Below are 16,445 nucleotides of genomic sequence, written 5' to 3'. Positions count from 1 at the left end.
CACAGGGGTGTCGTATTTAAAGCTTAGTCTCAACTCTAGTCCCCTACTCAAGTCCAATGCCTATCACAAAACTGCTTATTATTTTGAATATATTAAGTTAATCTGTTATTATAAAAAAACAAAATTCGAATCCCAAAAAAATCGTCCATAAAAATATAAGCGTTGATTGATTAAAATTTCCAATCATTTTCTCATCAGATGTCAAAATACAAAAACGACAACCGTTTCATGCGATTGCACCTTCGTCATTCGTACAAATGTATTTTGCATACAATATCGTCTATTAGTCGTGAAAAAAATTTGAATTTCAAATTGCCACAATTATTTGCATATAGACAAGTAATCGATCAACGAATTGCAATATTATCGCGTTTTGCACGCTGATTAGGAAGATCGATGACTTGGATCGTCACATTTTGTTGTTTAAATAATATATTCACGATAATTGAATTTATTGGAATATCACTGTGTGTAGAAGCCACAAAGCAGAGGTATTTGTTTGAACTGTATATAGCATCCATAAAGTCGTTTTGAATATGAAGAGATTAAACCACCAGAAAAAAGTTTACGAAACTGATGATTGTTAGGATTTTTGTATAGTTTAAAACACAAAACCTTTAACCATTTAGAAAACATAAAAAAAAACTATTATTTATCTGTCGTATATGTTTTCTACTAAATAAAAATGAAAGTCTATTTTACATCATTAAAACTTAATGTCAGATACATTAACAAAACACGGGCCTTTTGTTACTTTCCACGCGAATTTCGAAGGCCTTTAAAAAAGCCGAAAAATGGAGAAAATAAACAAACATCACCCCGAAATAAAGGGAAAAACATATTCCGTTTATAACGAGCCTTAAAATCCTCTTTCATACCTCGCCTATGAAGACGAGAATAAAAAAATGTTCACAAATAATAAAACCACAATACGACTGGGTATGCAAAATTGGTACGAAATTGAAAAACAAATTTGTTACATATTGCTTTTTTGATTCGGGGCTGCTTATTTTGATAGGGTTGGGTTATTCCATTGGGCTGAAATATTCTCTAACATAACTAGTCTTGATTTAAATAAAGAAATCATCCGTCTCTAACATATATATAATATTCCATATTTATGTCTTTAGAAAGGACATAAACATTATATTTTTATATCTCCATATACGCATTTTTATAAGGCTAATATAGTTTTCTTTATAAAAAAAAAGATCTACCTTGTAACTCATTTATAAGAAAAAAGAATTGAGATCTTCGTTAGTGACGATTGCTATAGTATGGTATTTAAAATGGACTAGCTTGGTACTGGCTTCAATCCAAAAAAAAATTTTTGGTAAGACCTATAATCTATGACTAGATGATAGCTATCTGATTTTCATCAGATTATGAAATATAACCCGGATCACCTAGACGTCTGCGTTTCACAATTGAGCGTTTTTTAAGGCAGTTTTTGCTGCCCATCACCATAATGTGGAACCAGCTGCTCCCTAAAGTATTTGCGAACCAATTCGACGTAGAGCACTTTCAGAAAAGCGTGTATAAATTCTTAAAAGGCCAGCATTGACGGCCTGCCCGTTTCAGGGCATTTCATTAAAAAAATCTGTAAATCCTTCTCCTATTTCTCGTAGATCCAAACGAATCTCTAGACATAACTTAGATTTATAAAACGTAAAACTTCATATAAATTAGTTAGGTAGTCTACATTTCAGTCAAATTTTTAGAGTACTGGTTGCAAACCAGAATAGTCCCGTTTTACACAAAAGGGGTGCGGTTATGTCATACACTGACGCGTCGTGTTACTTCATTAAAGCCGTATTATGAGTGGGGCCACAATAGGCATTATGTTTTTCTTGTTTTCCCCAGGTTTCTATTACGGTTTCGACATGTAAGGGGATTAGAATACGCGGCAAGTGTTTAGATAATAGTACAAGAAACAATATTTATTTCGTATTATTATGAACTAAACAAAGAATGGTTTTTAATATTAAAACGAAACGTCGTCTCTGCCTCTAGTAACGGCCTGGTAAGGTACAAAAACTGAAATTCTATAATTCTGTTTCCGGAGCCATAGTGATTACGATTAACAAGCAAAAACCACATAATCTTATGGAAAAAATTCATAAATAGAACAGAAACAATATTTTATCCTGTGACGCTTTGGGGAGTTGAAACCAATTATTTCTGGTGATATGACTACCACGGTGTATATGCATAGTGTAAAATGGTAATAACTTAGGTCACCCAACCCATTATCTAACACTAATTCGTCACGTCAACGCTCCTGTCTAAATTGCGAGAATCAATCATGACATGCGTGTTAGACTAATATCACTTAAACAGGCTGCAGCGCCGATAGAAGCCTTAATAATATTCGTGGACAGAGAGTATAAACGCAGATATGTATTCATTGAGTTTAGCGGGAAAGGCATCTATTGCGATTTATCAAACCTCCGGTTAACCTCTTCAAAATCAAATGCCTGTCATATTTTAGAAAGTGTATTTCAATTGAGCTTTTAAAACTTCTTTGAAAATCTCTACTTTAAACACAAAATATACCTTTATTTGAGAGCACTTAGTTGTTATGTAAAAACGATATGATGTTTGTGAACGTCATGTATGATATATAGGAAATGGGCGCCAATACCGACAACATTTAAAAAGTAGTTGTATTTGCCGTCTAAATCATAAAATACTTCCAATCGGCAGTAATGAAGCGTAATTTACGTGAATATAATTCTGCTCATAACGTACATTGATAATCCACCACAAACGTTCTCTTTATTTACATTACAAAACTTCTTAACATACAAAACTTCAAACTTTTGGCGGTCATATAAAGACCGCATCTGTATTAATACGAATTGAGATGTAAGCCCATCCCTTGATTGTAGCTGGAACACTCTGGACATTCAATATCGATGCAAATGTCTCGTCCGAGGGTGCGTAGATATTATTACCTTTAATTTATGTACACGATATAAGTACGGCTTCTGTTATGGGTCTAATTTTTAATCTCGAAATCTCATTTAAAAAATTCAGGCCCTGTTTTAATTTAGCCATTTGAATATAGAACAAAAACACTGTAACATTGAATTGAGTATTAATTTAGATTCTAATTAAAGAGTAAACTTTAATTTGCATATACCAAATATATATTGACCATTTTCTACAAACTAAATTATTGAATTAAATGCTCGTACTTATTTTTCCGCTAAAAATTCACAATTTTATGTAACAACCACAGTTTATAATTTAATATTTATTAAGACATACCCATCATTAATTGTCAAATAATTTTTTGGGTCTATAATGCGCTATCAATACTACAATTATTATTACGGTAGGGGTACTGCTTGTAAGTAAAAATCCTAATTTATTAAATTTATCTATACCCCTAAAAACTAATTAAGAAAAAAGCACATGATCGCATTAATTTATATTAATTTTCTAAAAAATTGTTCATAACCGCATGAATTATAGTCTTTAAATTCTCAGTGGGGCGTATGAGCTACTTTCATGACACGTGGCCATAGGTGATCACTTTTATCCAGTCGTTTGGCCTGGGAAACTTTTAATGGGATTTTTATTCGGCAATGATTTGAGGGCTTAGTTCAGAGCGTGTGCGTGGCAAAACCTGCCTTAAAAAACGCTCAGTTGTGGAACGAAGGACGTTGAGGTAATATGGATGGTATTTTGATTCTGCCTTGACGTCCGACGATGAAACTTAGCTGCAAGTTTTAGTCCGAACAACTATAATATAAGCACTATGGTGTAAATATGTATATATTAATCGGAAACAAAATGATGGAATAAGGAAATAGTATTATTAGACAGTTTTGATTAGAGTCCTCATTCGTATCTTTCTATCAAAGTGTGTTGAAGATTTCAAGAAAAGATGTGTATGTACGAGCCAAGGCTGTACATGTGTTATAAGAATAATTTACTTTTATATATAATAGTCTGTGACCAAACACGCCATGAAACTAACTCGAACATTGCACTAAGTGCAACTCTGCAGATCTTCCATTATTTAAATACTCGTTAATATTATATATTAGAAAGCCTAAGCCGTATTACAAATTTAATATTAAAGTGTTTTGAAGTCCCTATTAGTTAATTGTATTTATCCAGAATGTTGTACTTGAGGAAACACCTAGTCGTATACATATTGTCCTTCCTTTGAAAATATCCAAATGAATATTTAAAGACTTACAAACATTAAAAACGACTAGGAAAACGTTTATTCATACCCCTATCTATTACAAAACCAATTTAAATAAACAGCGGACAAATATATGTATAATCATATCTCTAATGACCATATTAAAGAAATTCATTACGAACCAACGCTTTTGATTTTCAGCATCGCCACGTGACTGACACGTGATGGCCGCCATATTGAAGATTACAACCAGTTTACATTGAGCTCTCGTGTACGCAATGGCCCATATTAACTGTAATACAACAAAGTTTATTAAAATTGGTCAAATTATCTGTCATTATTCCAAACAGTTGAATTTAGAACTCAGAAAATTCAGTTAAAACCAACTGTATTGTTAAAGAAATAAGGATTACTTTTAATATAATTAATACAATACAATATTATAGATTGGTTTACTCACAACAATAGCAAGCGTTTTCTATGTTTTACAAGAATGGTCAGTGGTTAGGAATGATCAGTAATTTGTCTTGTATTGTTTGGTTTGGGGTGTTGATGATGCAGCCTTTACGTGAACAAACAGGGGTGGTCAGTGAAGCCAACCAATCTGTAATTGCTTATTATACATAAATATATAAATATCAAATATCGTATATCCTATTAGGATCACTATTTTTGTAGATAATATAGTTTTATGCTGTTAAAGACTCTCTGTTATCAGTCATATTTTCGAGAAATCCCAATGTATACGTTGATCAAACTCACCACTAACTATGCTTGAACATACAAAAAAAAAATGAAAAATTTATATGTGGAATTTATAACATACTCATTCGGGATTTTTTGAAGTCGCTCCTCAAACTAAGCTCTAAACTATTAAATAAACGGTAGAATTTGTATAAATTAAATTAATATAAATATGTTTGTATTTCTTTATGACATAAGCAAAATCTCAAGCTGTAATTGCAATAATATGTGTGTAAATATAAATAATTGAATGTCCACATAATATTGTAAAATACATAATTCCATTTTTCATTTTCAATCTACAAATCATAATCACCGTAACAGCAACCAGACTTGTTAAAAAATAAAAAATCGTCAACTTGGGGACATGTCTGTCCAGTATATGTTGACCTCTCCATTCCTATAGAGCTTAGTAACGGAAATGCCCATTCCTAACTACGCTCAACCGTATGGGGGTCTTCGTGATTGGTCTTGGATATTAATGGTCGAGATCTACCGCGAAATTTAATCTTGCACAAAAAGTATTGAATAGAAGCAGATAGACGGGACAAAAAGAGTTGAGTGATAAATGAACGTTGCAGGTCATCTTGGGTGCTTTAAAGTGATGCGGGAAGTGATTTTCTTTTGAAATCCTACTACTAGCGGACGTCTGGATCGTTACCGTTTGATTAAAAATATCACTTTAATGGAATTTATTAGCCTTTTTTGCCAAAGATCTAAATATATAATAGATTAAGACAAAAATTAACAATTAGTTCTATACAGATAAAACAACTTCCTCTGCAGCTGTGATACTTTTGACATTTAACACCTTTTGTCTTCAGTTACCGTGACCACGCACGCTGAAAAGCACGCGAAACGTCGGAAAAAAATTAAAATTTAGAATTATGTAAATAATTAGAAGTTTTTAATAATAATATATAGCTTTAATCCGTTCAAAAAGTGTTTTTCTTAATTAGTTCTTTAGATTTTGCACGGGAAGTTCCTATAATTTTTTATCATATAATCTACATGGTCGAAGTTAATGTATCATGAAACAGCAAAACCAGATCCAGTCATTACTCATGTTTTGCGGTCCGTGCCAAAATCTAGCCGCAACTTAGTGAAGATAATCTGTGATGATTAATGACTCGCTGTCAGTCTACTATCGATACTGTGGAATACAATAATGTTGAAATAAATCTCGTCTCCCAAAAACACTAAGACTTATTTCGCGTGACAAAGTCTAGTTATTTTATTATGCGCCAAGTAACAACATGAAAACATTAGTAGCGCGGACTTTCACACGGTTTATAGATGTCGAATTAATAATCAAAAACATTTTTTAAATATGAATTACCTAGAATACGGATATAATCATTCCCCAACTCTTTCCCAAAGGGTTGGTGGTGGATGTTAAACGGTGATTGCTTTTCGGAATCGATAGGCGTGGCAAGCAATCTATCATACGCATTATGCACTAGGTATTAGACGTAGTTTAGGAGCTTGACTAAAGCTAATATGAGAATGGTTAATGGTAAAAGAAATCAATGAAAGCCATCGATCGTATGAGAGAAAAATACGACATGTTTACAGATGGTTTACATAGTTCTACCATAAGAATTAAACCTACCTGCCTTATCTGTCTTTGACCACTATAACTATCGCGGCCGGAATTCTTTTTTTCACGTTAGAACTTATAAAAAGTTGAATTATGAACATGAAAAATGTGTTTGGCCCATGTCACTTTTTTATGGGACGACATCGACATAGATACATAATAGCTAATATCTAAAATGATTTAAATCTTTCACGACAATATTAGGTAAACCTCAACTTAACTTGAACAAAGTAGAGCTAAGTCATACATGAATTATAGTGAAAATACAAGATAGCTCTTAGACTACAAGTAGCATATTATACTATAATTACTTGAAAGAAAGAGGGTAATCACAGGCATTGCTTGTAGCCACACTTGTCATTTGTGTGAGCTTCACTAAATTATAGACTGCTTGTGGGTAGCATCTAATCGTCGGTATATAAAAAAAATACTTGCATTATTTTTGTATAACTATGTCTTAGCTTGACTATAAAACTGTATGATAAGGAATAAATTAAATTAGTAGTAGTAATACAAGTTTGTTATCTACAACAAAGGCCTTTTAAAGTAACAATAAAGTTGTCTATAACAACATATAAACCTATACAAACGGTGTCCTGATAGATCAGTGGAGAAGTGTTGTCCGGTAGATATAGCGTGCGACTCACATCCCTAAATTCGTAGGTTCGAACCCCGGCGCATCTATGGACTTTCTGTGTGCGCATTTAACACTCGCTCGTACGGTGAAGGAAAACATTGTGCAGAACCCGGCTTTACTGGGACTGAAGGCGGACCTACTTGCCTTACTTGTTGTAATACTTACATATTTCCGTTTTCTTTATGTGATTTAAAAGATGCAAGTACATAGTCAGAAAATATATTCAAAGGGCGTCTTAGGGCAAAACAAAATACATTTTTATATAAGCTTCTTAACAGCTTCGAGGATTTTTGCTACGCTTCTAATTATATCACATTTGAGACACCCTTAATCACATCAAAGCGATATGAAAAAGCATTCTTATCACATTGTAATAGAGTCTAATAAATTTCATAACTACTGATTATTAAATTCGCTCTTATTACGAGGTAGTATGGTTGAAATTAGGTCCAAGAATGTTAGTGATGTGGGGTGTTAAATTAATATCAACGGATTACTGGTATTTGCGAATTGACACTAAAAGTGTGGTTCGCTTTGTGGGATTAAGGCTTACGAACTATGATTTAGTCACTTTATATTATTAGAGGTATTTTTAATAACACGAGATTAGGACATTTGATGCGATGTATACAGTACGTATACATCGCATATACTGCGTAACACATACTACTTAACACATTTTTAAAGTTTACTTAAAGAACACTATTAGCGAGTGTTACTCTTTTCATTAAATAAAACCTATGTTATGTGAGCAAATAACGTCTTTTAGTCTCATTCAGATGAACTTTGCGTGATAGTCATAACCACCTTTAAGAATATTGCACTTGCGAACATTATATATAGTAGGTACATGTTTATTTGTCCACTATCATCATATAAGTCTGAGGCTCACAGGTCTGAGGCACAGAGGCCGTGTATATTTATTATGTTCATACTAAACGTTCCCCAATAGCCAATGCACAATGGTCAACTTACGTGACTAATACTAATATTATGCTTATAAAACGTAACGTCTAAAATATAACGAAATCATGAACGGTCTTTGTAACCAATATGTACAAATGTGTCTTTTATATTTAATTAAAAAACAATTGACAAAATTTGACAAGCCGAACATAACACTTAAATCACTCGTCCTCTTCCATCACGTCCCATAAGAATCGGTCTTTGAAATCAGACAGTGATTTTTCCAAAGTAAAATTAATATTTTCATCACTCGTTGGTTCCGCCACTGATTCGTAGTCATCATCTAAAAGCGATGTTACAGATAGAAGAGTGGAATCGGTAATATTTATTGTATCTCCTGCATCACCTCGTTCTGGTTGACTTCTAGTTGTTCCTAACGTCTGGAATTACAAAAATATGTTCGAATTACACTTCAGGAAAAGAGCGTACTAATTCTTAAAATGCCGCCAAGGGACGCGCGAGCCCTGTCACATCGTGAGTGTCCGTTGGCGGCAGTATCACTTAACATCAGATTAGCCTCCTGCTCGTTTACTCTCTGTTCTATATGCAAAAGGGAAAAATAAAATAAATACAAATTTATTGAAGTGAAACTTGTTTATCGGCGTTGGAAAAAAAATGTACCGTCACATTTTTCGGTTACGCGTCATCTTTTTTTTGTCCCTACCACGGTTGATTCGAAGAGATTCGAAGCAATTAATGACAAAAATATATAATAACGATAACAATGATAGTAATAATTCTATCTCCAGTATGAGAGCTGTTTGTCTTTTTGTTTCCGAGCGCCAGCAGCACTTATGCACTATCGGATATGAACTTAATGCAAAAGTCATTAATTCCTAACCGCTGCTTGGCTCTGGCTACTTCGATTAGAGCAACACATTCACATTGAAAAATCGTGCCCTATGTGCCTAAGGGTAAAGTACACCTATTATGTTGATGTTGAGATCAAGAGAGAATATGCCAGCGCCTGAGCCACACCCTGTTTTTGATCCGTCAGTGTATATCATATTTCCTGTTAAATATTAGTTGGTTAGTGATTCTATCACATGGCGCAGCTATAAGAGGTTGATACTCTATTGCCCTGTAGAGAATCACTGTGTGTGCACTTTAGTGATTTTTTCCCATAGATCCAATACCATAATCCTGATGGCAGCTAGGGCTGCCTCCTGCTGTATGTGTAGGTCCTAAGGTACAATCTGCAGGGCTATCTCCATTGCTGCAGTTTGAGTTGTTCTCATCCAACCGCTAGCAGCGGACAAGGCAAGCCTTTGGAAGCCTTCAAGTTTCGTGATTGCCGTTTGAAGTTCAGTTCATTTCAGTTAATAATCTTAGTAGTAATAAGGTAAAATAAAATAATTGTACTTGTTGTATTTATGTCTATGATAATAGAAGCCTTTTGTTAAACTTTATCTAATTTAACTTTATTCAACCTATTTCTGTAAAGTTGCATATAGTAGATCATTTTTCGAAAAATAGGGCCATGAAGAAGTTTCACCTTTACATAATACCGTTTTTTTACTTCTCTTTGTCGTAACGTACGACCTATACTTACATCTATTATAGCCATGTGCAAAATAGGCACCTCCAATTCGTAAGGCTTGATTTCCTGAGGTTCTTCATCCAAATATGTATACTCGTTAGCGCTCTGCCAATTAAGCTATAATCAATATTTAAAATAGTTACCTTCAAATACATTTAATCAAAAATATAATAGAAAAACAATCGATCAAAATAAAAGTGACAATTCGAAGATTCTGGAATTTCATCACTAAGCAATAAATGAAATCTATTGAAAATAAAATACCCTGCGCAGGCGCCACTTTTCAATAAATTCGTTTGTTTCACGCAACGCATCCCGGCTGTCTTTCAGAAGCTCATCAATTTTTTCTCCAAATCGCATTTGTTTGTATTTATTAAGAAACTAAAAAATAACAAAGATTAATTAGGGTCACAACTATAACTTAAATAATAATAATAAATGGGCAAACAAAAGGTAAGGTAACATTATTAACTACGACTAAATTAGTTATATTTTATATAAAAAAAGGATGTACTTAGGTTTAAAATAAAATTAGAACCCATGTTAGTACTTACTGCGATAGAAAACCCAAGTAACAAAACTTCAGTTAGTAAAAACGGAATGCTAATAACGGCATCTGTGCTCGTTGTTACCAGTTTTTCCTCTTCCCGAATGGTTTTCCTTACAAAACATATAATTTTACACGCAATCCTTTCAAACATGTCCACAAAGCCATTTCCAAGAAGATAATCGACGATAACTAAACTGAAGAAACCCGCACTGTACAACGTAAATGTGATTAAATTTTGTATCATTTTGGATCTAGACAGCGGGGACTTTTAATTTTATATTAAACGAAAAATTTCATTTATGCGTCCATAACACCTGTAATTTGTATAACACGAAAATTTGTGACAACTTGCTTATGGCAAACTGCTACCAAAGAGGTATATTTAATCGGTAAAGTATCTCCTATTTAATTATTTAATATTACATGCAAGGTGTAATACATTTTTATCACATATGTAGTCTTGAATCGGCACCATAATTTGATTTATTTATAATCGATAAGGCCATTACAAAATCATGTTTTACACATTTTATTTAATACGCATGCAATAAAGTCAAAAATAAATAAATATTTAGGTGCCTGTGGAGGTTGGCAACACACGCATTCCTAGTTACCATAACAACTCGTTGTCGATAGTTACCACATAATCAACGTTATTGTTTATATACTCCATCGCACGACTTTGGCAGAAAAAAACCGCTTTTAACTTTTTTAATTTCTAATAAAAGTTATACAAAATGGTATGTATATCCTAAGTGTTTATTTTTATGTACTAGAAAGTTTACTAAATGGTTACGATAAATTATTATATGTTATCATTATGTATTTCCAGCCACCAAAAGGAGGAAAAGGAGCAGGGAAGAAGGCGCCAGGTAAAATAAAACAATATAACAAAAAGTCTTTCAAGTATCTACCACACAATAGATTTTGATATGTTCATACATAGGCTAGATATTAATATAATTCTTAACTCCAGTGCTGAAGGCACCTAATACATTATCATACTTAATGAAATAACAATTCTACACAATCAATACTTTTTAGCAATTATTATCGATGGAGTCGACACATCTGAGATGACACGGGAGAAACTAGAGCAATTTACGCTCAAAGTAAAAGAAGAACTTGATAAGGAAAGAGAAGAAAGAAATTACTTTCAATTGGAAAGAGATAAAATAAGAACATTCTGGGAAATAACTAGACAACAGCTAGAAGAAGCTAAAGCAGAATTAAGAAATAGGGAACGTGCTACCGAAGAGTCGCAAGAGGAAAATGAAGCAATATTGGAAACAGAAAAGCAAAAGATAAAACATTTAAAATATGAACAGCAAGCAGCTGCAGCAGCTTTGAGGGCCGAAAATTTAGTAGCTCTAAAAGCAGCCAAAGAAGAATTTACGGAACAAGAGTTGGAGCTGCTGAATGATAAACGAACGCTAAGACAAGAGATTAGAGAAAAGATGTTAGCAGCTCAAGATGAACTTCGTCGCGCAAAGCTGATGCATGCCGAAGAATTATCGAAAACTCGATCAGATTTTGAAGAAAGAGCCCGACAGATTGAAGACAAAGCTGAAAGAAAACTTCAAGAAACAAAGGTAGAGTTGACAATAAAGCATAGAACAGAAATAGCAGAGGTTGAAGAAAGGAAGAACAAACAACTCTCAGAGCTCATTGCACATCATGAAAGGGCCTTTACGGATTTGAAGAATTATTACAATGACATTACACTAAATAATTTAGGTAAGTCAGACTTACTTTATAAATGCTTATAAAAAAATTATAGAAGCCAGAGAATACCGCTAATGACACCTCTATTTTCAGGATTGATAAGCAGTCTAAAACAACAAATGGAGGATATGCAAAAGGTAAAAGAAAGATCTGAAAAAATTGCAAGAGACGCTGTTGCAGAGAGTAAAAGTCTCCGGGAGCCTCTTGAAGCTGCAATTATAGACAACAAGGAATTAAAACGACAGATGTCCAACTATGATAGAGATAAAGCGGCTCTTGCTGTAAGTAAAATATGTCAATAAAGCATAGGCTGACAGTATAAAAAATAAAGTGTTATTGAAAGTAATTAAAATTTTAAATTAAAAAAAAATCATGTACTATAAACATATTGATATTTGTACGTCAGTCACGTGACACAAAAAAGTCACCCTCGAATCAATGATGATGAAGCATGTTTGTCAATAATCTTCACCTGTCTAATCCTAATACTCTGCTGGAGTATTCTTTCGTTGGAGACTGTTTTTGACAAAATATAAGATATATTTTAAAAAACATCGTACAAATACGTAATAGGGACTCCTACACGCCTATAAAAGCATTTTCGCGAATTTTGAAAGCCTAGTCTAAGAAAACAACAATTTGTATAGATTCTATGGTCACTTATGTATTCTGTAATGATCTTCTCAAATAGCCTATTAAGAATATAACAATAAACTCAGCCAAACTAGCATAATATCAAAGTGACTGCGCACCAATTTGACTGTCTTATGTTATAATAATTATATACGCCTTAATAAATAATATTACAGGCGAAAACGAAACAATTAGCCTCACTAGAAAAGCAATTCGAGGTATTGAAATGGGAATATGAAGTTTTACAAGTTCGATTCGATAGAGTACTAACGGAAAGGGATGAATTGAAAGCGAGGTATCATGAAATTTCTTACAAATACAAATATTAGTTATAAATTATTAATTTGTAAACCGGTTCCACGTAAATCCAGAGAAACGTGGGTAATATCTCCGCCTGTTTTTGTTACATATTTCTTCATATCATTTAACATTACATAATATTCTTACAAAAACAATAATGCCTAAATCTAAAAAAAAAATTTGTAACTATACAAGCATTGCCTAATATGTAAGTGTGAGCTGGGATACAAAGGTATTTCATCGTAATTTTCCATTTAGGTTCTCAAGAGCAGTATTAGAAGTGCAACAACGCGCATCCTTAAAAACAGCCTTATTGGAAACGAAGTTGAAAAATGTGGAGGCCCGAGATATGGGACCAAGGGAAATACATGTAAGTATATTGGATAATATGTTAGGACCTAATATTTATCATTTTTCCATTAACCTATATTATTATTATTATGGATGTTCTAATGTTGATATTTAACTGCTGACCACGAGATCTTGGGGTTAAATCTGAAAAACTTATTTGCCATTATGAAAATCCTACCCAGTCTCAGGAGATTTTTTATAGTAGTGTTTTCATTAAAGCTCAAACACATACTCAAAAATACTAATTCTCGGTACTGTCAATAAAATTACGATACACTTTACAGGAACTTCTCAAACTAAAAGATACACAGGTAGAAGATCTCCGATATGAAGCAGCAAGACTAAGAAAAGCGCACGATGATTTGTTGGCTACCTATGAAGCAAAGCTGGCAAAGTTGGGTGTACCGACTGAAGAACTTGGATTTAAGTAAGCGCCATCTATGGTCGTAACTAGTAACTACGTAGTTATTCGGTTTTTCATATACTAGTGTTTTTATAACGTCGTTAGGTTCTTCTGACAAGTCATTGTTTTTACTAGATACTTTTTACAAAAATAATTTTAATTAAAAAACAATTAATTATAAGTTCAAAAATTCAGTGACAACATTTCTTTATCTTTACAGACCATTGAAAGCTGTTGCTGTCGCTGGATTATCTCCAGTTATTGGTCAGGGTCCTGCCGGATTGGTCACGAAAGACCAAATCTAGTTCTATAAATCGGTTCTAATATGTTTATATTAATTTTATACATTAAACTTTTTCTTACACTGCCATCTATCAAAATTTTACTTATTAATTATAAAAAAAACTTAATTAATTGTATCATAAGCCAGGTCACTAAAATATATAAATATACTGATCATATTGCCTTATAATATTTATTAAAGTTAAATTACTTTACAGTGCCATCTATCAAAGTTTTTATGAACTTTCAGTATTTAAATAAGAGACTGTTCTAAATCCAAGATACGTAATTAAAATATTACCTTAGCATTGCACTAGATGGTAATTTTATAAATTATGTTTATGAATTCTCCAAAACCATTTTATCAGTTAAAGCGGAACAGCGTCACGCAACATTAAACATAAATTTAACTTAGAGAAAAGTTTCTTTTGCACACACAGACCACAGTCTACTATAAAATATAGATTTTTTATTATATACTATCATCACACGTCGAGAGTGAATACACTAAAATGTATAAGGGTTTTTTTTATTATTACAATATTTTAAGAATTCATGAGATATACTTTATTTATACTTTACAAGGACATGATGAAATCTTGTGAGGAACATTTTTGATGTAGGTTGAAAACGTGACTGTTTTGTACTTATGGCATTGCAAATTGTAATTTCTATAATTTTTTTCTGTCAACATTTAACGACTACTGAAATAATTTTTAGTTTATAATAACATTATTTTCGCTGTTAAATATTTCCTTAAGTATCCACTTGATGTACCAGCACACTGGTTAAGCACGTCACTCAGACTTTTGATCGACAACCCCCGAATATTCCAATAAGTAATCATTGTTTTCATTCACAATAAATCATCATGTACAATAAATGTATACAACCTGAGTAAATAAGCATATCATACTCCAAAAAATCAGTAACTTGTTAGGGTTTCCAATCTATCTTCAAAATATTATTAATTAAACAGTAGAGAAAGATATCTAAAACGGGAAAGATTCGGAATTGAGATTTGCCTTATCTAAAAATCTATTACTTTTTTCTGAGGGTTAACCTTTTGTGTAGTAGTATATAATGTCTTTTAAGAAGCGGGGACAGATAGTAAAATCAAAATACAGTCAAATCTCTTTACGACGACATCGATTAGACCAACATACCGGTTATATTGACAAAAATCAGAGGTCCCAGCTGAATTCTATTGTATTAGGTACTTAATATCAACGTCATCGGATGTCACGAATATCGGTTTTTACGACGAAATATGAGTAATCCCTTCGATGTCATTACATCGTATTTAGACTGTACTTCGATATTCCGAAGGCTACAGTTATTTTTATGACCTTTCAAATTAATTATTTTCTCCCTAGGCGAACGTCACGGAAAGGTCAATATGAATAAATAAAAGTCGTTATTGAAGCCAATAAATGTTATATTTACTACTAGATTTATATTATATAATACAAAACGATATATTAAGGCAACAGTTTAAAAATAAGTTTCGCCAGCGAAATAATTATGACAATAAAATGAGCTAGATTTTTACGAATGTGACAAAAATTTACTTAAAATATCTCACGCATGTTATTAATTTATGTCTCCATTTATAAGCACTGGCCGCCTTCTAGTCGTAAAAGAGATTACATTTGTTCGCCAATAAATAAGAACGCGGCTTATAACTCGGCACCTGACGATAAAGCTCATTTTATTGGAACAATAACAATATTATCTAAATAAGTTAATAAAGCGGATGTAGCTAAGCGTGCTTGTAAAGTCAATTAAAATACTTATTATTACAACAGCCATAATGTCACAATTGTAATAAAATAATATTTACATTTCAGGATTTCAATTGCTTAAATTAGAAAATATTTTTTACGCTCCAAATGTTTGGAATTGCAGACATTATTATGTCATAGGACTTTAATAGCTTAACACATATAAGGCTTAAATTAACTTGTGCCCTCTACCGTTTATATACATCAGCAAATGCAGCAAATGCGTTTGGTGTCCTTTGAGGCACATTAATTTATTAGGAAAGTTATTGCAACACAAATTATTACAACCATTGATTACGCGCACGCTTTCATAGCTAATTAATTAGTTTTTTATTGACTTAAATTTACTAATGTTTTGTACTACCTCTTTATTGAGGGTAGTTATTTAAATGAGCGGTGAATATTACGAAGCTACAATAACTGCATTCTATAATTTGAATAACAAAATCTCTGAGAGAGAAATTGATAAAAAGTTTGAATAATCATAAAACAAAATGAAAGGTGTGCTCTATATTGAAAAACAAAAGTACTATTTATATAAATAATAATAATTTTGTTTATAATTTAAATAATAATACCATTGTTTTGTTCTTTATGTTCTTATTTTATATGGACAGGTTGCGAAAGCGTGACAACTTATTGGCAGTGTTTGTGGTTTTCTTTCAAAATAATACTAAATATGTTTCGTTTAATTACAAGTGTTAGGGACATAGCTACGTTATTTTTTATAAATTTATTAATTTTATTCATCACATAAGCAATATCACA

The 16,445-nt window shown here is 32.5% G+C and overlaps 2 protein-coding genes across 4 annotated transcripts; one reads left to right on the top strand and one right to left on the bottom strand.

Annotated features, from left to right (window-relative positions):
• Nucleotides 1-8,175: 8,175 nt before the first annotated feature.
• Nucleotides 8,176-10,534, bottom strand: LOC123710832. 3 transcript variants are annotated; one of them, XM_045663085.1, is made up of 4 exons: nucleotides 10,204-10,534; nucleotides 9,914-10,030; nucleotides 9,662-9,766; nucleotides 8,176-8,489 (listed from the first exon to the last, which is right to left on the bottom strand). In XM_045663085.1, exons 1-4 carry the CDS (start codon nucleotides 10,441-10,443, stop codon nucleotides 8,271-8,273), a joined length of 681 nt encoding a protein of 226 aa, XP_045519041.1. In that variant the 5' UTR covers nucleotides 10,444-10,534; the 3' UTR covers nucleotides 8,176-8,270. The 3 variants fall into 3 exon arrangements, with proteins under 3 accessions (XP_045519041.1, XP_045519057.1, XP_045519048.1); XM_045663101.1 differs by having other exon boundaries at nucleotides 9,692-9,766; XM_045663092.1 differs by having other exon boundaries at nucleotides 9,662-9,754.
• Nucleotides 10,535-10,884: 350 nt separating this feature from the next.
• On the top strand, nucleotides 10,885-13,983 carry LOC123710679 (dynein regulatory complex subunit 4). Its single transcript, XM_045662755.1, has 8 exons — nucleotides 10,885-10,939; nucleotides 11,032-11,071; nucleotides 11,244-11,936; nucleotides 12,018-12,205; nucleotides 12,734-12,852; nucleotides 13,116-13,227; nucleotides 13,493-13,635; nucleotides 13,832-13,983. Exons 1-8 carry the CDS (start codon nucleotides 10,937-10,939, stop codon nucleotides 13,914-13,916), a joined length of 1,383 nt encoding a protein of 460 aa, XP_045518711.1. The 5' UTR covers nucleotides 10,885-10,936; the 3' UTR covers nucleotides 13,917-13,983.
• The last annotated feature ends 2,462 nt before the right edge of the window (nucleotides 13,984-16,445 follow it).

Source organism: Pieris brassicae, chromosome 1, assembly GCF_905147105.1.
Source record: "Pieris brassicae chromosome 1, ilPieBrab1.1, whole genome shotgun sequence".
In the NCBI taxonomy this organism is placed as follows: domain Eukaryota; kingdom Metazoa; phylum Arthropoda; class Insecta; order Lepidoptera; family Pieridae; genus Pieris; species Pieris brassicae.
This window is presented reverse-complemented; position numbering and strand designations above follow the sequence as displayed.